Genomic DNA, 23300 nt, shown 5'->3' on the forward strand with positions numbered 1-23300 from the left:
GAGGGAACAGAGACGGAGACCACGAAATAGGAATAAGAGTCGGGGGAGAAAACCAGAGAAATCGAATGAAAACGCAAGAAGAACGAGAAACCGTGGAAGGAGCAGAGAATGAATGGGAAGAATAAGACCAACATTTATCAAGCGCCGACTGTATGCCAGGCACTGCGTTGGACGCTGGCACGGATAGGAAAGGAGGAGCCGCGGCGCGGGCGGCGGGGCGAGGGGCTTCTGTGCTTGCGGGAACGGCAGCGCAGGGGGCTCAGGGGTCCCGCACGGCCGCACCCGCGGCTCCAGCAGCCCCAACCCCGCCGGCGCTGCCTGGCCACCGTACCCGAAGCGGCTCCCCCGAGGGCCCCGAGTGTATCCCACGCCGGGGCGGCTCCGCGGACGAGCTGGACCGAGTCAAGACCTGGGAGCCTTTGTAGGGAAGTGCATAGGTGATGGGTCGGCTGATACCGCCACGAAGGGCCAGAGGGGCTCCAGTGAGACCATAATCCGCCCCTCTTTAAAAGGGGGTAGAGAAAGTTCGCACGAAACCAACAGTCTTCTCCCCAGCTTTGGGTCATCTCCTGCACCCCCGCGGGGGATAAGATCTCCCCTCCCGGACGCATCACATATACACAAAAAAACGCACACACTCGCACACGTGCCCAACTCGCACCCGCTCGTAAATGCGCTAAGGGGCATACACACACCGGGCACATATTTCTTCTCCACCAATCCCCAAGATCGCAAGCGCAAAACCTCTCACAGCCTCACGTTTCCCACCAGCCTAGACATGCACGCTGGCGGACTCTCAGCCGTTCACCCGTGTGCACACTCACGTGCCCCGCGCTTCCCCAAGCCCGTACAAAGGGTAACGTGCAAGCATCCTGAGTCACACCTGCACAAGCATCCTTGCGCGCACGTGCACGCTCATATGCACTCGATCTTGCACGCACAAACTCTTGCATATGCTATTCTTATAGTCGCACACTGGGCTTGAGGTCTGGGAATGGAAGGAAAAGTGGAATCTTGGAGCTGTCCCAGGGGACAGAAACGCTGGAGGCCCGGGCACTGGCGCGAGGGACGCGGCTGGGGGCGGGGGAGGGGGTGACCCAGAAGCTCATCTTCTCCTGGAAAGTTGGGAGGGGGGAACAGGACAAGTCCACGGGGTTCCCCTAAACTACCGCATTCCCCCAAGAAGGGATTTCTCTAGAAGCGTGGCGCCGCCAGGACGATCGAACACAGTCCTTCGGGACCCTTGAGCGGGGGGAGGGGTGGTGGGGTGGAGGGGGGTTAGAAAGCCGCTCCCGCCTCCTAGTGGTCAAGAAAGGGTTAAGTCGGCAAGTCAGCATGCGAGGGAGGAGCCAGCGAGTGCGGGAAGGAGTGGGGGTGGTTGGGAAGAGCTTCCTCGCTGTCCCCACTCTCCCTCGGCTAGCAGCCTGGGCGCACGGACCGACGGACTGACGGACTCTCGAGCGGACAGTGCAGCTAGCGGGGCGCGGGCGCTGGGCGTTGACGGCCAGCCCCAGCCCTCCCCGCCCCGTCGCGCCCCGCCCCGTCCCGTCGGGGCCGATGGCTCCTCCCGAGGCCCGCAGCCCGGGGGGCGCAGGGTAGAGCGCAGCGGCCCGGCCACGCAGCCCGGGGACTCCCGGGCCCTCCCGGAGCCCCGCGGGGTCCCCGCCGTGCATCCGGCGGGCTCAGGGAGCGAGTGGGAGCGCCCTCCCCCCGCCGCCCCCTCCCCCGAGCGTCGAGACAAGATGCTGCCCGGGCTCAGGCGCCTGCTGCAAGGTAAGAACCCCGGCGGCGGGAGAGCGGAGGGCATCCTGGGGAGAGAAGCAGGGCGTCCCTTCTTTCAGGGATCTAGGGTGGGGCAGTTGGGGATGTGGGGTAACCTGGGGAAGGGGAAAAGCTCAGCGCTGGGGCCGCGCCCCCGCCGCCAGGGCTGCTCTCAGCAGGAGGGCACTTGGCTAGGAGCCTGCGGGCGCGTGCGAGGAGCTCGTGACCGAGGTGGGACGCAGGGGGCAGGTGGACCCGGCCCGGAGGGGGGAGGGAAGCTCAGGTTCCACTGTCCCGGCTCCACCTGCTCCGGGGGACGCCGAGGACTCGGGCCGGCTGGGGAAGCGCCGACTCAGCAACTCCTCCTGCCCGGTGCCTCAGCACTTTCTGGCCACCTGGGAAGACAGGAGGTGTGGGTAGGGGGCTGTCTGGGGAGGTAGGAGGCGCAGAGGGAAATCCAAGTGGCCCTCTTTGGTAGGACAGATGGAGGGCGCTAGAAAGAGGATAGTTCTACTGATTGAGTGACAGATAAGGGTGTGGGCCAGAGATTGGGGGTGGGGTGGGGAGGGGTCAGGGGGAGAGTGATAGGAAGGGGAAGTCAAAGATGGAGAAAGTGGTGAGGGAAGCTGAAAGGAGGAGGGAGATGGAGCGGGGGAGGGGGAGAAGGAATAAAGGTTAGACGGGAAAAGCGTGGAGGGAAGTGGGACCCAGGTGAAGACCAAGGAAGAGGGAAGGAGAGGAAAGACCAGATCAGGGGAGGGGTGGGAAGAAGACTAGGGACGGGGACCCAGAATCCGGGATGGAGGCAGCAGGAAAGAGAATTAGGACTGGGACCCTGGGGACCGGAATGGAAAAGGAGAATGGAAAGATCAGAAACCAGAGAAGGATGGGGATGGTGGCTAGAGAAGGGGCATCAGGAACCGGGGAAGAGGGTTGGGGACCGGGAACCATGGGTGGGAGAAGGGCTGGAGAGGAGGGACAAGGAGGAGGAAGAGAAAGGCTGGGAGAGAGGGACTGGGGGCTGGGGGGTGCTGCCCAGAGATGAGACAAAGAGGCTTCTGGTAACCACTTCCACGTGGGAAGCCCTCCATTCCCAAAGCGCCTGCCTGCCACACTGCTTCTCTCAGGGAGTGGCTGGTGGGCCAGATGGGGGGTGCTCTGAGCTCAGAGCCTTGGGGGTGGCTGTGAGGGACAGAGGGTGAAGACTTTGGAAGGGGAGTGGCAGCCTCTGAGGGTGGGCAACCAGGCTGGCTCCTGTGCTGCCATTTATTTATCCGGCCCGGACGTCGGATTCTGCAGCCACCGCCACCACCACGGTGGCTGCTTATTTTGGGGTGTTACATTCTGGCAGAGTGAGAAGCTGTTTGCAGCAGCTCTAAACCTCCGTCACCCGCGTCAGTGCCTCCCCAGGCCCCTGCGTCACTGGTATCACCACCACCTCCATCCCACTCCTCAGCTCCCACCTCCTCAGCCCCTGCCCCCTCAGCATCTGCCCGCAGGCCCTGGCCCCTCCCTGAAGCAGTCTGTTGGGCGTGGAGCCCTTGCTTCTCGTCTGGGACCCTGTGCCCCTCCTTTCAGAGCAAGAGGCCTCCGCTGCCTTTCCAGGGCACTCTCCACCAGAGACTCTGCCCTGTGGGTGGGTAGCCTGGATCCTGCCCCCTACCTTGGGTCTAGTTTTCTCCTTCTCAAGTTCCTTCTTCTACAGGGGCCTCCAGCCCAAAGAGTGGCCTGTGGGCTGAGAACTTTGTTTCTGAGCCTTGGTACTCCAAGGTTTAATAGCCAGAGTCCTGGACAGTGGTCCCTCAGTGAACGGATACTTTTGGCTCTGGATACTTCAGCCTTCTGGGATCAATACCATGTTCTAGCCTCTCCTGGCTCCCTCCCTTGGTCAGTTCTGGCCATATCTTCTGGACAGGGGTCATCTCTTCTTGACTCCCAAATGTAATTACTACTCTAGAGCAACTGCAACTGGAAGCCTGGGAGATGAAATGTGCAGAGAGAGCTGGAGTCCCTTTCTTGCCTTGACCCTGAAATAGTCACACAGACTCAGCATTGTGGCTGGCCCAGCCCTAGGCACCTGTGTGCAGTTTCTCTCCTGTCTTTACCTCAAGGGCAGTGTCTCACACATTCAGGCGTGGTTTCTGCGGAGGATGTGATGACCTCTTAAAGAAAGGTCAGAGAGTCTCTCTGACATGGGCTTGATGCCCCTCTTTTCCAATCTGGGTTCCACCTTGTACTAGCTGCATGACCTGAGGCCACTGTGTCATGTTTCTGGGGCTCCCTTCCTTCATCTGCAAATTGGGGGCCACAATACTGACCTCTAGGGGGTTATGTGTGTGGTGTTTAATGTATAAAGAAGTTAACATGTACAAATGCAGTGCCTGGGACAAAATAGGTGCTTCCTGGTTTCCTCCTACCCTGCTGTACTCTCCCCTGCAGCTCTAGCCATCCCCTGCTGACTTTAGAGGAGGGGTGAGCAGAGAGGGTGGAGGAGGCTGCTACAAAGGGCTTTCCTCTGTCCATGAAGTAGTGGAGGGATGAAATGAAGGCTTCTGACAAAGACAATGAGGGCAAGCTGTAGAGATCTGGTCAGGAGGCCTGGGGTGCTCAGAAAGTGACACTGCCCCTCCCTAGCTCTCAGCGGTGTTACCTGTGACATGAAGGTCGGCTCTAGGTGGCCACCGAGGTATCCCCCTTTCCAGCTCTGACACTCTGTGCATCTTGCCCCAGTCTCCACCGGGAATTCACAAAATGAAGGCCAGGAGCAGAGCTGTGGTCCTCGGGAGAGAGAGGAGGCCTGGGCCTGGAGGGAAGGAGTGGTGGTGAGGAGGTGTGAGAACAGGGGGTGGGGAAGGGACATGGCAAGAAAGAAAAGGGCACACACTGGGCAGGGCAGGGACCGAGGGCGGGAGAGGGAGGGAAAGGCACAGCTCTCTGGTCCTCCAACCCCCCAGTCCCGCCACCTCTGCCCTGGAGTGCTCACTCCAGCCCCAGCAGGCCTGGGGGCAGTGAAGCCCAGAGCCCCCCACTCTCCCCTCCTCCTTGCCTCCAGTGAGAGCCGCAGCGTGAATTATGGATGAGCTCCTTGGGTTACAGCTGCTTTGCACGGCAGTGGCAAGGGCCAGAAATGGCAACAGAGTCACTGTTATGCAGCAGCTGTTATGGAGGGGCGCCCAGCACGGGGTCGCTCTTCAGAGGGCCTGCAGGGACCACTGTCATGGGCTGGGGGAGGTGCCCTGGCTGAGGGAGACATGGGAACAAGACGGAAGGAAGGAGCCTGGGGAAAGAGAAGAGAAGCAGTCTAATGCGGGCAGGTGGGGAGCAGGAGAGTCTAGGGAAAGAAAGAGGAGTAGGCACCCTTGCCAGCTCCTGCAGAGTTTACCCTCAAGCCGGAAGGAGCCCTGGTGCCAGGGGAATGGGCCATGCCTCTGGGGCCCTCTGAGATTGCACATCCTTCCCTCTGTCCCTCCTGGGGCAGCGGTCAGTGCGGAGGCTGGGGAAGAACTCTGTAATCCTCCAGGGGCTGGCGGCCATCAGGGCTCACACTCTGGTGAGCTTGTGGATAAGGGGTAGGATTAAGGGATCAGAGAAGGATTTGGCTTCTTTTGGTGTCAAGTCCTTAGGGAGATGGAGATCAGAGGGTGACTCTGACAGGAAGGGAAGTGCCCTGGCTGGGCATCGAGAGACTTTTCTAGCCTTTTCCCTGCCAACACTTTGCTGTGTGACCTTGGGTAAGTCGTTTGCTCTCTCTGAGCTCCAATCATCACCTCAGTAGAACAGATGCTTGAACCAGAGGAATCGAGGGGACCTTTCCGGCTTTGAAATCTCCAGTTCTAAGCCCCAAACCTCAACCCTCATGAAACCCACTCAGGGTCCTCACTGTGCTTCCACACTCCACCTCTGCCTGGTTCAGATGAGGGGTGAGAGACACTGCTCCTCCACCCCACGTGGGTCTGAGAAACTCAGGAGGAGAAAGTAATCGTGAAACGCCGCACGGGGGAGGGGTGAGAAGGGCCGAGAAACGCGGAGGTGGTGTGAACGAATGGAACAGCAGCCGCTGTGTCACTGAGTATTACATCACACCCAGCCTACACACGCACGGGGCCCGGCGCTCACACACACGCGGAGGACAGCCAGCACGCACCGACGCAGCACCGACGCAGCGCCGGGAGGGGCCGGGGACACTCACGGTGGGGCCCAAAAGCGGGCAGCAGCACACTGGGAGTGTGGATCTTCCACCCCGCACCTGTGTGCTCCCCGCTCTGGAGGAGGAACACCAGGGCAGCTGGGATGCCAGCACCACACTCGGGGCCTGTCAGTCCCATGCGTGCACACCTGGCTCAGCAGCACTGCATTTGGTGAGCACCTGGCTCACACCACTACCCAAAATCACAGACACATACACACATTCACACACACGGCAACCTCAGGAGCGTGACACATCACATACAAAACAACCACTAAGCATGTGCAGTTCGCAGCCTTGGAGATCCCACACTCAAAATCACCAGCCCCTCAGTCTCTCCCAGGGTCTCTGAACCCCAAGGAGCCCCAGGATCTCAGGGTGCAGAAACAGCTCTTCTTCCCCTCTGCCTTCAAAAGCCTAGGATGTTGCTTGAAGCAGAAGGTGTTCAGTCACCATGTGCCCAGGGAATGACTGCCTGGCTTTGGGGGTGCAGGCTCCCTTTCTCCCCAGGCAAAACTGCCAGAAGAAAATCCCAGGAGTCACCTGGAAATCATGAGAAAGTGGAGAGGTCAAGCGAGTTCCGGCCTAGAACTTTATCAGCTATAGTGACGGCAGGAAGGTAAAGGCCAGGGATGATGGTAGTCCCTGTACCCCTATTAAAGTATGAGTACAGGCACCTGCACTCCACTTTCTAGTCCCCAGGCTCTCTGGGCCTGCTTTTCCATCAGTATCGTAAGAAGGATGGATCATATTCAACCTTCAAAAGTTACTTTGGGAAAAAAAAAATTTTTTTTGGCTAGATGCGGTAGCTCATGCCTGAAATCCCAACACTTTGGGAGGCCAAGGTGGGAGGATTGTTTGAGGCCAGGAGTTTGAGACCAGCCTGAGCAACATAGCAAGACCCCATGCCTACAAAATTTTTTTTTTTTTTTTTTTTTTATAGAGTCTCACTCTGTTGCCCAGGCTAGAGTACAGTGGTGCAATCTCAGCTCACTGCAAGCTCCGCCTCCCAGGTTCACACCATTTTCCTGCCTTAGCCTCCCAAGTAGCTGAGACTACAGGCCTCTGCCACCATGCTGGCTTTTTGTTTTTGTTTTTGTTTTTTTTGTATTTTTAGTAGAGACGGGGTTTCACCGTGTTAGCCAGGATGGTCTCGATCTCCTGACCTCGTGATCCACCCGCCTCGGCCTCCCAAAGTGCTGGGATTACAGGCGTGAGCCACCGCGCCCGGCCAAAATTTTTAAAAAATTAGCTGGGTGCAGTGGCATGGGCCTATGGTCCCAGCGACTCAGGAAGCTGAGGCAGGAGGATCCCTTAAGCTCAAGTGGTTGATTACAGTAAGCTGTAACCGTACCACTGCACTCCAGCTTAGGCGATGGAGCAAGACCCTGTCTCCAAAAGAAAAAAAGAAAAAAGTGTTTAAGTAACTGCGAATGAGGAGAGCCTGGGGTATAAAATGCAGATTCCCAGGCTGTCCCCCCAGGAATTCTGCATCGTGCCTAGGACTGGCTGGTGGCCTCACTTAGGGACCCTGACCCTTAAGGCCCCTCCCAGCACAGAGAGGCTCTGACTCTGCAAGGGTGAAAAGTACAGGAAAGTAGGGCACTAGGCACCAGTGGGCTGGCAAGCCCAGACCCCAGGGTGAGTCCATTTCACACGGGCCTCAGATCTCCAAAGGGTCCCAAGTTACTTCCAGTCATTCTCCAGTAGAGTGACTTTGCCCCGCAGGGGACATTTGGCAATGTCTGGAGACATTTTGGTTGTCACAACTGGAGGCAGGGTGCTGCTGGCATCTAGTGGGTAGAAGACAGAGATGCTGCTAAGTGCCTTATATAGGGCTGCCTCCACAACAAGGAACTATCCGGCCCAACTGTCAATACTGAGGCAGAGAAACCCTGACGTTAGTCTTTTGACATTAATCTCTAGACAAGGTCAAACATGCAATAGTGAACACAGGAATGAAAAGATGATCATTCTTCAAACAATTCACAGTGCTTTCTACAATGGCCTTTCGGCATTATTTCTTAATATACCAGAAGCCTCAGAAAGTGGAAATGGCCAGGCCACTTGAGGCTGCAACGTTGTCCCCTGAGCCCCCAGACATGGGAGCGCCAGGGCTCTAGGCCTTTATTTTTATTTTTAAATTATTTCCCCCGAAACAGGGTCTTGTTGTGTCACCCAGGCTGGAGTACAAGGGTGTGATCATTGCTCACTACAGCCTCAAACTCCTGGGCTCAAGTGATCCTCCTGCCTCAGCCTCCTAAGTAGTTGGGACTACAGGCACATGCCACCATGCCTGGCTAATTTTTTTTTTTTTTTTGTAAAGACAGAGGTCTCCCTATGTTGCCCAGGATAGTCTCAAACTCCTGGCCTCAAGCAATCCTCCTGCCTTAGCCTCCCAAGGCGCTGGGACTACAGGTGTGAGCCACCATATTCAGCCGGATCTAGGCCTTTACCAAGTGGGTGGGCTGGCACTCCTGCCCTGGAAGCCCACCTTGTAAGTTTTGCTTCCCCTCCCCACAGCTCCCGCCTCGGCCTGCCTCCTGCTGATGCTCCTGGCCCTGCCCCCAGCGGCCCCCAGCTGCCCCATGCTCTGCACCTGCTACTCATCCCCACCCACTGTGAGCTGCCAGGCCAACAACTTCTCCTCTGTGCCGCTGTCCCTGCCACCCAGCACTCAGCGACTCTTCCTGCAGAACAACCTAATCCGCACGCTGCGGCCAGGCACCTTCGGGCCCAGCCTGCTCACCCTGTGGCTCTTCTCCAACAACCTCTCCACCATCTACCCGGGCACTTTCCGCCACTTGCAAGCCCTGGAGGAGCTGGACCTCGGTGACAACCGGCACCTGCGCTCGCTGGAGCCCGACACCTTCCAGGGCCTGGAGCGGCTGCAGTCGCTGCATCTGTACCGCTGCCAGCTCAGCAGCCTGCCCGGCACCATCTTCCGCGGCCTGGTCAGCTTGCAGTACCTCTACCTCCAGGAGAACAGCCTGCTCCACCTACAGGTGAGCCTGCCCTGCGCCCACCCTCAGCCCCTTTCTGCTTTCCTGTCTCTGTGGGCCCCTCTGCTCCCCCATCCTGGCGTGCATCCCTCCTCTCTCCCCAGGCCACCCTTCCTGCCTCAGCATCTCCATTTCTCTCTGTCTCGTCTGTTTTCTAAGTTTCTGTCTCTTTCACATTCTCCAGGGGCTTTACTTTGTCCCTTCTGTCTCTCTACCTGTTTAGGTCCCTTGCTGCTCCTCTCTCTCTCTCCCTCTAACTCCACAACCTTCACCTCTCTGCCTCTGCCTATCTGTCTGTCTATCCCTTTCCATCCATCACTGCCTCTCTCACTAACTTGCCTCCCCCATCTGTCTTCTGCCTCTTCTGTCTGTCTCCCTTCACACACCCACTCTGCATACACCCCCATGTCTGTCTGCGTGTGTGTATCTGTCTCTTTCTCTGATCTCACGTGTTTGCCTTCAGGGTACTCTGCCTTCCCCCAAGGTCCACTGCCCAAAGGCCTTTGCAGCTGTTTTTCTCACCCACCCTCAAGTCTGCCCACATCACAGGGAAGTAGAGAGAGAAGGCAGAGCCACAGCCACTGGCATCCTACAGAAAGTTGCGCTTCTCTCCAATTCACTGGGTAATGGGACAGGAGAAGCCCACACCCCTTCTAGATTCTCGTTGTCCAAACCTGTCAGCTCAATGCAGGGGAAGAAAGAAAAGGGTAAATCTCTGTTATGCAGCTGGAGAATGGATGCTCTGAAAATGGAAGGAATAACAGTAATTGTTATTTATTGTTATTATTATTGATCTAATTATTGTTTATTGTTGTTGTTATGCTGACTGTTTGACACGCAAATCCTCCCGCTCCATTTCCCCAGGAAGCAATAACACACCCTCCAAACCACCCTGAGAAAATCTTCCCTTGGCTACAGAGCCTCTGGCTGGAAGGGGGTGAGGATATCCAAATTCTGCCCTCTCCCTACTGGAACCTGGAAGGTGCTGCCTCTGCCTCATCCAGGGCTAGTGCCTAACTAGTTACCAATCTGCTGGTTGGAAAATCAGGTCAGTGCTGATGATGCTAATGATAATAACAATAGCCATAACAATCTAACAAACATACTGAGCGCCCACTACGAGCTAGGTGCTAAGAATACAGCACTGAACAGAACAGACCAAACCCCCTGCCTTCGCAGAGATACCATTCCCATGAGGAGGGGAAGAAGTAAAATGCACAGTATATTGGAGAAATATGTCTTCTGTTATTCTATTGTTGCCTAAATAGTGACAGTAATAGCAGTAGCCGCCACCACTTAGTGGGTACACAGGGTCAGTCCCTGTGCCAAGCTCTTTACAGGTATCCACTCTGCCATTTACAAGCGTGTGGCTTTTTTTTTTTTAAACCTCCTCAGACCTCAGTTTTCTCATCTGTACAATGGGGGTAGCAAGAGCACCCATCTCCTAGGGATTTTGAAAGCATTAAATGCATGAATAATTTGTAAAGCACTTAGAATAGTGCTTGGCATACGGTAAGTGCTATATAAATGCTTGTTAAAATACTATTTTAAAAAAAGAAACGAGCCTTATTTAACATTGGTTTCGGTGAAGTGGCCCAACTTGGACTCCATCCTGAAGATGTGGGTCAACTTCAAGGATTATACTGAGGTCATGAGTGAGTCCCAGACAACACCCCCCTTTTGTCCCCTTCCTAAATTTGCCTAGCACCTCACAGTTTATGAAGTGCACTCAGCCACCTCATCTCATTTCTATAGCCCAGTTGGGAGATTATTTTTGCCTCCTTGTTAACAATGGAGAAGCTGAGGCTGGGGGCCCTGAAGACTCTATAGAGATATAGTCGCCTCTAATCATAAATCTTTCAACCATTGTCGATGTGACTGGAGGCTCGTGTCTTCTCACCATCACATTCAGCCTCACAACAGCCTGGTGATAGGGACAGTTAGGGGCACTAGGGACATGGAACGAATGTTCCTGAGGCCATATAGCCAGGAAGAGCTGGTGCTTGAACCTCGTGGTCTGCCTACAAGGGGACAGTACTCTGGAGTACCATGAGCAGGCTCATGTTTGAAAGCACACACTTTGGACTCAGCAAGACCTACGTTCAAATCCTGGCTCCTATACAACTTTGGACAAATTACTTAACTTCTCCCAATCTCCATTTCCTCATCTCTAAAATGGCAATCAGGATAGTACTAAATAATAATCTTTTTTTTTTTTTTTGAGACGAAGTGCCACTCTATCCCCCAGACTGGAGTGCAGTGGTACGATCTTGGCTCACTGCAACGTCTGCCTCCCAGGTTCAAGTGATGTTCCTGCCTCAGCCTCCTGAGTAACTAAGATTACAGGCGTGTGTCACTACACCTAGCTAATTTTTGTATTTTTAGTAGAGACGGGTTTCACCATGTTGGCCAGGCTGGTCTCCAACTCCTGACCTCAGGTGATCCACTCGCCTCGGCCTCCCAAAGTGCTGGGATTACAGGTGTGAGCCACCGCGCCCAGCCAGTAATAATCCTTATTTAAGAAGTTTTGTAAGGATTAAAATGTAAGGCATTTAGCACAAGGCCATACTCTCAAGATATGGGCACTATAATACTAATTACTACTACTACTACTACTACTACTACTACTACTGAAATCAAATACTACTACAAATTGATCATGCATTTAATGCTTTCAAAATCTCCTTATCAATATATATTAGTTGTTTAGGAGGAATTTGGAGTCAGAGGTCCTGAGCTTGAATCCCTGGTCTGTTATTTTCTGACTTATTTAACTTTAGGCAGGTTGCTAACCCTCTCTGAACCTCACTTACTTTATCTACAAACTGGGAATAATGAAAATAATACCTTCCACCAAGAATGGCTGTAAATAGGAAACGAGTTAGTGTATAGAAAGCCCATAGTTCAGGCCTGGTATGGTGGCTCATGCCTGTAATCCCAGCACTTTGGGAGGCCAAGGTGGGTGAATCACTTGAGGTCAGGAGTTCGAGACCAGCCTGGCCAACATGGTGAAACCCCATCTCTACTAAAAATACAAAAATTAGCCAGGCATGGTGGCAGGCAGCTGTAATCCCAGCCACTAGGGAGGCTAAGGCAGAAGAATCACTTGAACCTGGGAGGCAGAGGTTCCAGTGAGCTGAGATCATGCTACTGTACTCTAGCCTAGGTGACAGAGCAAGACTCCATCTCAAAAAGAAAGAAAAAAAAATAACAACAAAAACATAGTTCAGTGCTGAAAAAATGTTATGATGATGATCCCATCCTCCATTGACCCTCGGGCCAAGAACAGCAATCAGGACCTGAGGTCAGCAAAGGCTTGGGCAGAGGGGACCTCAGGTGGACACTGAGGTCTTCTGAAATAGGAAGTGTTTGTTCTCCACGCCCCTGGCATGAATGGTACCAGGCATCATGGGAAGGAAGCAACTTCACACCTGGCCTTTTATAGAGGAGATGGAAAAAACAGCCTCTGCCTGTGAACTGCCTGGTGGAGCTGGGCTGGGAGATGCCACAGGAAGGTGAGGAAATATGTGGGTTGGGGTGAGATCTGCAGGGTACAGGTGTAACCCAAGATGCAGCCAGGCCTGCCCTAAAGGGGAGCTTTGGAGGAAGCTCCATCAGAGGACCACAGCTTTTCAGATTGCGGAAGGTAGACACGGAGATCGGGTTGGGTAGAGGTTCTCAGGGACTGTCTGCTGTATGTCAGGCACTGTGCCAGGTGAGTTCATTCATCAACAGATATTTACTGAGTACCTACCACATGCCAGGCAATGTTCCAGGTGCTAGGGATTCAGGGGAGAACAGAAAGAGTGGCCCTGTTCTCCCAGAGCATATTCCCTACTCAAGTATAGACAGATGATAAAGATACTTGTTTTCTATTTTATTATTATTATTATCATTATTTTGAGATGAAGTCTTGCTCTCTTGCTCAGGCTGGAGTGCAGTGGCACAATCTCGGCTCACTGCAACCTCTGCCTCCCAGGTTCAAGTGATTCTCCTGCCTCCGCCTCCCAAGTAGCTGGGATTACAGGCATGTGCCACCATGCCTGGCTATTTTTTGTATTTTTAATAGACACGGGGTTTCACCATGTTGGCCGGACTGGTCTCGAAGTCCTGACCTCAGGTGATCCGCCTGCCTAGGCCTCCCAAAGTGCTGGATTACAGGTGTGAGCCACTGTGCCTGGCCAAGATTTGTTTTCTCTTTCAATCATTACAATGGCCTGCATGGTTTTTGTTTGTTTATTTTGTTTTGTTTTTGTTTTTGAGATAGAGTCTCACTATGTCACCCAGTTGGAGCACAGTGGCGCAATCTTGGCTCATTGCAGCCTCACCTCCTGGGGTCAAACAATTCCCTCATCTTAGCCTCACCAGTAGCTGGGACTACAGATATGTGCATCCATGTCCAGCTAATTTTTGTAATTTTATAGAGATGGGGTTTCACCATGTTGCCCAGGATGGTCTTGAACTCCTGAACTCAAGCAATCCACCCGCCTCGGCCTCCCAAACTGCTGGGATTACAGGCATGAGCCACTGTACACGGCTGGCCTGAATGGTTTAAAAACAGTCTTTACGCTCAAGCAGATCAGATCTCAGTTTAAATCCCAGCCACACCTCCAATTTGCCCTATGGTTTTATGCAAGTTATTTAACCACTCTGTGCCTCGATTGACCCATCTGTGAAATGGGGATAACCTGTACCTTGGGGAGCAGGGGTTGTGAGGATTAAAGGAGACACTACTGAGCTCAGCCCAGTGTCTCATACGAAGTGAGTATCCAATGAATGGTAGCTATCCATTAACATTTACCAGGGAGGACACCAACTGAAGCCCAGCGAAATAAAAGCACAATCCGAGGTCACCCAGCTAGTAAGGAACGTGACCTAGAATTGGCCCAGGTCTGTCTGACTCCACAGTGCAGTTGTTCAGTCGTCTCTGGAGTTGGGAGCCACGTTACTGCATATTAGCTGTTGGACCCTAGGCGAGTCACTTCACTTCTCTGAGGCTCCCTCTCCTAATCTCTGAAATGGAGATAATAATAGTATCCACCTCATAGGGTTGTGACGATTAAGTTACTATATAGGATCTGTGTAACACAGAGCTTGGCACACGGTAAGAGCTCAGTAAGTTACCTGCTTGACATTGCTGACGCCGATGATGACGATGATACCCATCCTAGACTGATGAGCTCTGTGAGCGGGGGTGCCTGGCACAGAGTAGACACTCGGTACAGCTCTGTTGAATGAATGAGGCACATCCCAGAACTCACCAATTCATAAAAACCAGATGCGGATGGGATCTTAAAGATCACCTATCCCAAGGCCCTTGTTTCACAGATGAAAAGACCAAGGCACAGAGAGGTGCTTGGAGCTGTCCAAGGTCACACAGCCCAGCAGCTGATTTGATTAGTGTCAGAGCCAAGAGCTGGGAGTTTGGAGGGAGGCAAGGTTAAGAACAGGATGCTGTCAGGGAAGCGGGCAGGGATGCCGCGTTAAGATTCCAAATGGATGCAGAGAGCTGTGAACCGGCCGGTGGGGAGGCGAGGGAAATGTGGTTTTCGAAATGGAAAAGGATGACTTTAGCAGAGGCTCTCAGCCCAGAGGGAGGGGAGATAGGGAGGGGCGGAGGAAGAGCTAGGGCTGTGAAAGTCAAGAGCTTATTAATGCACAGAGAATGGTTTTAACAGGGGAGAGAGGAAGGACCGGATTTGAGAGCTACAGTCAAGGAAGTGGCAACGGGATTTGGCAACAGCTTGGATAGCGGGAGGGGGCAATGGACCCCAAAGTGGAGGCTCAGAGAAGGAAGGGGCAGGACTTTTTGCAGAGAAACAAAAGGAGAGGAGAGGAGGTTGGAATGAAGAAATTCTGTGTGCCAAAACCTGGGGCTGTGGGTCAAAGGTACCTGAATTCCCTAGGATCTCTGAACCTTTGGTCTACTCTTCCTGACCTCCTGAGGTCCCCAAAATGTGAATTACTCCTGCTCCCTCTCCCCCCACCCCTGGCCCCTTATCGATCCTCTGACCATACATCTCTGGGTGTGTCCTACTCTTGCTGACACTCCATAAAAAGAGGAACCCTATTTAGGTGTTTGAGTGGCAGGGATTCCAAGCCTACCCCCTGGATGGGCCTGGAAGAGAAAAAGAGCACCAGGCCATGGTGAGCCAGTCTGAGGCCAGGGAGGTGCAAGGAGCCAGCTGGAGGCCTGAGCCAGGATTTGGGGTGGTGGCAGCAGGGGGCGGAGAACGCTGGTGTCAGAGGCAGCCGAGAAGGTTGAGGGGGACGGATCTCAATGTGGCCAAGAGGAGGGCTCTTGGCAGGCTCAGTTCCTGTAGCGAAGAGGGCGGAAGCCAGATGGGAGGGGGCGAGAACAGGCAGGAGCACAGGAAGGTGGAGGCTGTGGGTGTGGGCTGGGAGTCAACGCCCTCCCCCAACCTGAGGCCTCCGACCAGGCTCCTGGGTGGCAGGCACGGGGAGGGGAGTGTCTCCCCAGGCAGTGAGGGAGGGAGAGCCACAGTCAGGGAACAGGCCCCCCGGGGTGAGCTGGCCTGAGCAGAATGGATGCTCCTGTTCTGAGACCCGGACCTCCTGGAACCTGCTGACCACAGTGATGCCCTGCACAAGAAGGGAGGACCTCAAGGCAGTGAGGTCAGGGAGCTGAAGTCCTGCTCCCCTCGCTGGCAAGCCCTTATCTCTTTGAGCCCCGGTGCTCTCCTCTAAAAAAGTGAGATGGGCTGATGGGTGCCAAGGCATTAGCTCCCAAGTCAGCTGATCATCAGCTCACTAACCCTGGTGAGGTGGTTATAATGCAGAGTCCAGGAGTCCCCACTGCCACCGTGGGCCACACCCCCCTCCACCCCCGTTAATTCTGAACCATAGTTCCAAGGTCCTTTCCACACTAACGTGGCCTGATTAGGTGACTCCCTAGCCCCAGGCAGGTGGGACAGCGCCTCTATGGGGAGTAGTAATACAATGCGGCTTCCTTCCTCTCCTCTCCTGCCGCCTCTGGGGGTGGAGCTGATGCCCCTCACCGCAATGCCCAGCCTAGTAGCAGGATTTTGGTTCCCCCAGGGAGCTCCTCTTTTAAAGAAAAGGGAGAGGACCCAATTCTAACTGAGCCTCTATTGTCATAGTAGCCACCATTTATTGATGGTTGACTATGCACCTGCCAGATACTGTACCCTTAACAGCATTTTATCATCCAGCCCTCCTTTAGCCTGCTGAGGGAGTTATACATAATAAGGAATGTTACACATACTGAGGAAACTGAGACTCCATGAGGTTAAAACTTGCCTAAAATAACACAGCTAGGGAAAAGGCAAGCTGGATTTTGAACCAGGGCTCTAAGTGCTGAGTCTGTGGGCTTCATCACTGGACTGAATCCCTGTGTGCTGGGCACGTGTCCAGCACTGCCCTCATATGATCTTTATGTGAACCATCTTCTGGAATCCTCAGAACAAACCCAGGAAGTAGGTACACTCATCCCCATTTTACAGATGAGGAAACAGGCACAGAGAGATGACTGGCTTGGCCAACTTAAGAATAATGGCTAACAAACAAAAACAAAAACAAAAATTTAAAAAAAAAATGGCTAACTCATGGAACGCCACAAGGAAAGGTGTTCTAAGCACCTTCATACATGCTGCTTAATTTAACCTCCACATTATACAGATGAGGAAACTGAGTCACAGATAGCCTGAGTGACTTGCCCAAGGTGGCATCAGTTAATGATAGATCCAAGATTTGAAATCAGAAAGGCTGGCTCCCCAGTCTCCATACTTCACCAAACCATAAGTTCTGAAACTCAAACTGTGGTCCTGCCATGGCCGCATTGGCTTCCCTGGGGAGCCTGTAGACATGCGGATTCCCAGGCTGCACCCCAAACCTCCTGAATCAGAAACTCTGCCCCCCACCCTGCCGCCCACTCAGAGATCCGCAGGGGATCCTAATACACCCGAAAAGTTTAAAAACCACTGACCTCACCAATACCACTTTTTCCACAGCAAATAGGTTAGAGGAGGCAGAATTCAAATCCAGGATGCAATGAATCAAAAGGTCAACCCTTTCTCTTCTGCCACGGTGCACCCCCTTCCCTCCCTCGGCCCAGGCCCCAGCAGGGTCCGCACCCTGCCTTAGGCCCACTCTATTCTTCCGTGTCCCACCCCACCCCACCCAGGATGACCTGTTTGCGGACCTGGCCAACCTGAGCCACCTCTTCCTCCACGGGAACCGCCTGCGGCTGCTCACAGAACACGTGTTCCGCGGCCTGGGCAGCCTGGACCGGCTGCTGCTGCACGGGAACCGGCTGCAGGGCGTGCACCGCGCGGCCTTCCGCGGCCTCAGCCGCCTCACCATCCTCTACCTGTTCAACAACAGCCTGGCCTCGCTGCCCGGCGAGGCGCTCGCCGACCTGCCCTCGCTCGAGTTCCTGCGGCTCAACGCCAACCCCTGGGCGTGCGACTGCCGCGCGCGGCCGCTCTGGGCCTGGTTCCAGCGCGCGCGCGTGTCCAGCTCCGACGTGACCTGCGCCACGCCCCCGGAGCGCCAGGGCCGAGACCTGCGCGCGCTCCGCGAGGCCGACTTCCAGGCGTGTCCTCCCGCCTCACCCACGCGGCCGGGCAGCCGCGCCCGCGGCAACAGCTCATCCAACCACCTGTACGGGGTGGCAGACGCCGGGGCGCCCCCCGCCGACCCCTCCACCCTCTACCGAGATCTGCCCGCCGAAGACTCGCAGGGGCGCCAGGGCGGGGACGCGCCCACCGAGGATGACTACTGGGGTGGCTACGGGGGTGAGGACCAGCGTGGGGAGCAGACGTGCCCCGGCGCTGCCTGCCAGGCGTCCCCGGACTCCCGAGGCCCTGCGCTCTCGGCCGGGCTCCCCAGCCCTCTGCTTTGCCTCTTGCTCCTGGTGCCCCACCACCTCTGACTGCGGTGCTGAGATTGAAGAGGCCAGTGTCCGATCCCCGCTTCCCGTCCACCCGGGGCTGCGGCTCCGGCCCCAGTCCCGCCCCCGCCCCTGGCCTTGCTGGTTCCCTTTCCCCTCCCAGCTCCTCTCCTTCCCCGGGGACCAGGCCTCCTCTCCTTGCCTGCCTCCTGGGCTGTCCTGACTTATGGCAGCCCCAAGAGGGCGCGTGTGGTGGCTCAGCCCTGCCCTCCCCAACTCTGGCCATTAATTCTTCCCCATCCCATGGCTAGGGTGGGGCTCCCCAGGCAGCCGCTGACCCGCGCTCCTAAGGGCGCACAGCGGACCCCAAGGGGCTTTTGTCTGCAGAGCATCTTCCACCAGCAGAGCCTTTGGAAGCTCCCCCAGGGAGCCCCACCCAGGACCCTTTGGGGGATGCCTCAGTCAGGGCCAGGCTGATCCTGACCCCTGCTTACCCTAGTCCCCTCAACCTCCTGACACTGGAGGAATACTTTTCTCCTAAGTCTACCCTGGACACTTTTTAGGGCACCTGGAGAGAACTTTCCTCTCCACTGTGGCCCCTGCGTGGTGAAGATCAAAAGAAGTTGTTTGGGAAAAAAATTTATTAAAAAATTCTATTATTTTACCTACTGTAAGATTTCTTGACTTGGGACCCCAAAAGTGGAATGAGGTCTCAGAATGTAAGGATTTCCGGGCCAAGAGGGTGGGAGAAGGGGAGCCTTCCCACCCCATCAGAGAGCTTCCTGGTGGCTGGAGGTGGTGTGCGCTCTCCCTCATGATGAGGAACTGAAGCCCTGCATTCCAGGTGAGACGTAGTCTGGCAGCCAAGAGTGGGTGCTGGTGGCACCTCTTCTCTTCATTTGTCCAGGGGAAGAGCGGCAGCCAACCCTGAGTTGTCTGGCGCCTGAGGAACGAAGCCTGGAGAAGCCCTCCTGGCTGGTTAACAGCCTTCTTCCAGACCCTGTTCCTTCAGGAAACAAGAGCAGTTCTACACACTCCTGATCACAGACAGCCCAAACATGACTTTGGGTAAATGTGAAAAAGGCACTGCTCCCTCAGGGAAACGCAGCCCCGTGCCAGAGCAAACATCTTAGCAAACAGAGACCAAGGCTGGGTTTCAGCACACACTTGCTTCCTTGGCTAACTGCCCTTTGGCAGTGCACAGCCTACACACCTGCACACAGCAGCCCTGAGGATATGTGGTCTCTCTCTCAGCTCCTGTGAGGTAGAAACCATCAGGGATGAACCAGGTCAGAGAAGCAGGTTTCCAAACAGGCTAGAAGAGGGACTGAGGAGCTAGGGTGATCAGAGGGACAGGAATCCCAAATTGGGATACATGACTGGCTTGAGGTACAATCAGAACCTTCATCTTTCTGGTGTGTGGAAGAGAGGCTGGGAACTGGGAAGGGCTCAGGCTAAGAAGTACTTGCATTGGAATTTAGGGGTAAGTCTCATCAGACTGAGCATTTGGAGAGAAATTTGGTAGTTTGAATTTGGGGTTAAGAATCTAGCTTGGGCTAGATTGGGTGTGGTGGCTTGTACTTGTAATCCCAGCTAATTGGGAGGCTGAGGTGGGAGGATCACTTGAGGCCAAGAGTTTGAAACTAGCCTGGATAACATAACGAGACCGAGTCTCTTAAACATTTTTTATAAAGAATCTAGTTTGAAGTGGGGTGTGGTGTCTTACACCTGTAATCCCAGCACTCTGGGAGGCTGAAGTGGACAGATCACTTGAGGTCAGGAGTTCGAGACCAGCCTGGCCAACATGGTGGAAAACCTGTCTCTACTAAAAATTCAAAACAATTAGGCAGGCGTGATGGTGGGTGCCTACAGTCCCAGGTACTCAGGAGGCTGAGGCACAAGAATTGCCTGAACCCAGGAGGTGGAGATTGCAGTGAGCTAAGATCACACCACTGCACTCCAGCCTGAGTGACAAAGACTCTGTCTTTAAAAAAAAAAAAAGAAAGAAAAAACTCTAGCTTGGGAGGTGGGAATAGAAAGACAGAGGGGGCCTAGATGCTAGGGCTTGAGGAGGCAGGCTGAGGTTCTGTGACTCTGGCTGGGGAGGTCAAATGATCTTGAGAAGAAGAGGAAGAAATGAGAAGAAATCAGCATCTAAGCCTGAGGCAGGTAGACTGTGGTTAAGGGTGTGGGGTGGGTTGGGGGAGAGTGAAAGCAGCTGGCCAGGAACCCAGGGAGCTCGGAGTCTGGGGTCTTGCAGGGAATTGTATCAGGCTGGCTCTGAGGAGGTTAATGGGTTGGATTGCGGGGACAGCCAGGCAAGAGCTCTGGTGGAGGAGGGGCTGCTGGGGCCTGGGCAGGGGGAGGGGGGCTGCTGGTAAATTAGAGGCAGGCTGTCCAGGTCACAGAATTATCATTGTGAAATATTCATGGGCCTTCGGTCCAGATGCTATTTCAGAACAGTGAAAGCAGGAGGAGTGTGTGAGCCTCAGGAAGAAGCCTGAAGCAAAGCCACTCTCCACCAACCCCCACCCCTCCCACCACCAGCCCAGACAGACCCACGGACGCCCATCACGTGCACACCCACACTCCTGAGCTCTCACACAACTCACACCCAGCAGAGCCATGTAGCACATGCAAGCACACCAACCACCCACGGCAGGTGCCCCCTAAATTCTGACACGCACACTGACATGCACACCCACTCAATCAGGACCCAGCACAGAGACCACCTCCAGTGATCTCACATGCACAGACCCCCAAGCTCTCCAAACAACCCAGATTTACCACCTTGACCCACACAGCCTGAAACAGGAGGAATGTTAAAGGCCATCCAGCCCAACCCCCACCAACGCTCTGATGGGGAAACTCTGATGGGGAAACTGAGGCCAGAGAAAGGAAGGGATTTGTCTGAGATTCCTCTATCCCCTGAAAAAAGCAAAATTCATTCACCTCCCACATTCTGTGAGTGTACCCCCATTCTGCATTTTCATCTGCCAGACACCCAGCCTAGTTGTAATTAACTCCTCCCTTTCTCTAATTTCCTGTATCTATTCAGTTACTCAGTCCCCCACCCAGCCCTAGTCTATTCCTTCCTTCCCATTCTCCCCACCACCTCCCTGCTCCAGCTACTCATTACCTCATGCCTGGAATATAAAAGAAAACTGCGATAACCTCCTCGCTGATTTCCTATATGGAATCTCTCCCTCCCTCCCACCCAGCCATACCATGGTGACCAGATTCATCTGATCAAAATTTGCATATGTTATGATGTCACTCAGGAGCCTATAATGGCTTCCTAATGCCTATAGGGTAAAGGTAAAACACCTTAGCAAAGCATCAAAGATCCCTCAGAGTCTGGTACCAACTGCTTTTCGAGCCTTTTCTCTCACAATCTCATCCCAAACCTTCACTCCAGCTAGAATGTTTACATCATACTGGCCACCAGTTATCATGTATCTGAAACCCACCAACCGACTTTGAGTGCCCCCTAAAATTTCTCAGTCTCCCCTGAAGTAGGAAACCTCTCCCCCATCCTCAGATCTCAGACTCTAGAGCCCTTTCCCAAGGCCAAGACTGCACCTCTCTGACCATATATGGGGGTTCTTCAAAGCAGCAGATAGAGGCTCAGGCTCTGGCTTCCTCCAAGCAGACGGCTGCCCCCGACTGGCCACCTGGGGAAGCACAGCCAGGCTTCAGTCGTCCAGAGCTGAGAATGAACATCTAACCGCCTGGGGAGAGGAATAGAAGGACACCAGATGATAAGGTTTATAAGCCCTTAAGCCTCTAAGGTTCTTACACCCAGAGTAGGGGGAGGGTTCTCAGCCCTGTTTTCCTAGCTGCAGGCTCCCAACTTTCGATCCCTAATCCGAGAGGAACTCCCCTCCTATGAAATACAGACTTGGGAGTCTCAGGACACTGTGGAAGAGACATTTCCCAACAGACTCTGCGAAGCCAGGAGGCCAGGGATAGTCCAGGTGGCAGGCCCAAGGTCCAGCTGGGGTCAGGTTTCTATATGAATTTTTAATGCTTCCAGACAGACCTGTCAAATGTTCTGAAACCTGAGCATCTCCTTTCATCTCTGTACATGATGCCCTTTTCCAACCCCATTGACCCTGCAGGAGGGCAGGCCTGGGACAGATATTCAGCGGCCTCTGGAGAAACGGTTTGGGGACAGTAGAAGGGTGAATGACCTAGTTATGCTCCCACTAGTAAGCTGTGTGACCTTGGGCAAGTTACTTAACCTCTCTGAACATTAGAGTTTTGTGCTTTTTGTTTTGTTTTGGTTTTTTTGTTTGTTTTGTTTTATTTTGCTTTTGTAAGCTGGGGACAATAGTGCCAGCCTAAATCAATTTGTTGTGGGGACTCAGTGCACTAGCCCATGGCAAGGTGACCTACATGCTTGCTGTGATTATTCTCTTTCCTCAAGTTCTGCCTCCCTCTTCCGGCTTTTCTTCCAACCCCAAAGGTGTCTCTGGCTATTGCTTAGAAGACAGGAGCTTTGGTTGGTTCTTCCCTCTCCCTTCAGGCCCAAACTCCCCACCTCAAGATCCTTTAGCCTTTGTAGAAACTTCAGGTGAGGAGGTGGCAGGGAGATAAGAAAGTGAGCAAGGCTGGTGGAGTGAGAGAGGAGGATAGACGGCGAAGCCCTAGCAGAGGGGAGGGAAGTGGGCAGTGGAGAGAGGAAGGGAAGACCCTGCTCAGAGAGAGAAGAGCCAGGTGCAGACTCATTCCTTCATCTCTCCTTCCTTCCTTTTTTCCTTCCTTCCCTCCCTCCCTCCTTCCTTCCTTCCTTCCTTCCTTCCTTCCTTCCTTCCTTCCTTCCGTCTGTCCATCTTCTCCACACCTGGTACCATCACACAGAAGCAGAGAGGACTACACTTGGTGAAAGTTTCAATTCTCCTCTGTGGAGAGACGAGCACTGAGGAGGGGGGGGCTGTCGAAGGAGACTTGCCCAATCTTTCCAGCCCACCAATCCCTTGCCCAGTGTTTCTACAAAATAGGGGCCTTTTGCATCTGATTTAAGTAGGAAGCTGATTCCTGAGCCCCTCGGATCTGCTGAATCAGATAGCTAACGGGGCCCTAGAATCTGCATTTTAGCAGGTGGAGGTGGGTTATGAAGCACTCCAAAGTTTGAGACAGGCCTCAAAGGTGCAGTGGTCCGTGAGGGGCAGACGAGAAAATGCAAACTGGGAAGGGGTCACACTTGGGGAAGGTTTCAGACAATACTGAGTGGAAAGGGTGTTGCCAGGTGTGGGGAATAACAGATGGAAGAGGCAAAGTGAGTGGAGACCAAGCCAGACCGGGGAGGAGGGGGCCACAGCCAAGGTGAGACAGGTCAGCAGCCAGAAACCAAAGCAGACACTTGCAGGGTGCGCCCAGCCCTCTCTTAGTGGCGGTCTGAGACCCAGGATGTGGAGACCCTGGAGAGCCCCCACCTTGTTTCTGGGGCGGGGGTCAGAGAGGAAGCCTCTCATCC

The 23300-nt window shown here is 54.2% G+C and overlaps 1 protein-coding gene across 1 annotated transcript; it reads left to right on the forward strand.

Moving 5' to 3' along the window:
- Positions 1-1350: 1350 nt before the first annotated feature.
- Positions 1351-18485, forward strand: RTN4RL2 (reticulon 4 receptor like 2). The gene is made up of 3 exons (XM_003909860.4): positions 1351-1773; positions 8471-8952; positions 17114-18485. The coding sequence occupies exons 1-3, from the start codon at positions 1743-1745 to the stop codon at positions 17861-17863; spliced, it is 1263 nt and encodes a 420-aa protein (XP_003909909.1). The 5' UTR covers positions 1351-1742; the 3' UTR covers positions 17864-18485.
- The last annotated feature ends 4815 nt before the right edge of the window (positions 18486-23300 follow it).

This window comes from Papio anubis, chromosome 12 (genome assembly GCF_008728515.1).
Source record: "Papio anubis isolate 15944 chromosome 12, Panubis1.0, whole genome shotgun sequence".
NCBI classification, from domain to species: domain Eukaryota; kingdom Metazoa; phylum Chordata; class Mammalia; order Primates; family Cercopithecidae; genus Papio; species Papio anubis.

Bases quoted from the DNA above. Each gene is read 5' to 3' on its own strand.
- RTN4RL2 (XM_003909860.4), top strand. From the start codon at position 1,743: ATGCTGCCCGGGCTCAGGCGCCTGCTGCAAG. The intron at 1,774-8,470 runs GTAAGAACCCCG...CCCTCCCCACAG, and splicing joins GCTCAGGCGCCTGCTGCAAG to CTCCCGCCTCGGCCTGCCTC. The intron at 8,953-17,113 runs GTGAGCCTGCCC...CACCCCACCCAG, and splicing joins ACAGCCTGCTCCACCTACAG to GATGACCTGTTTGCGGACCT.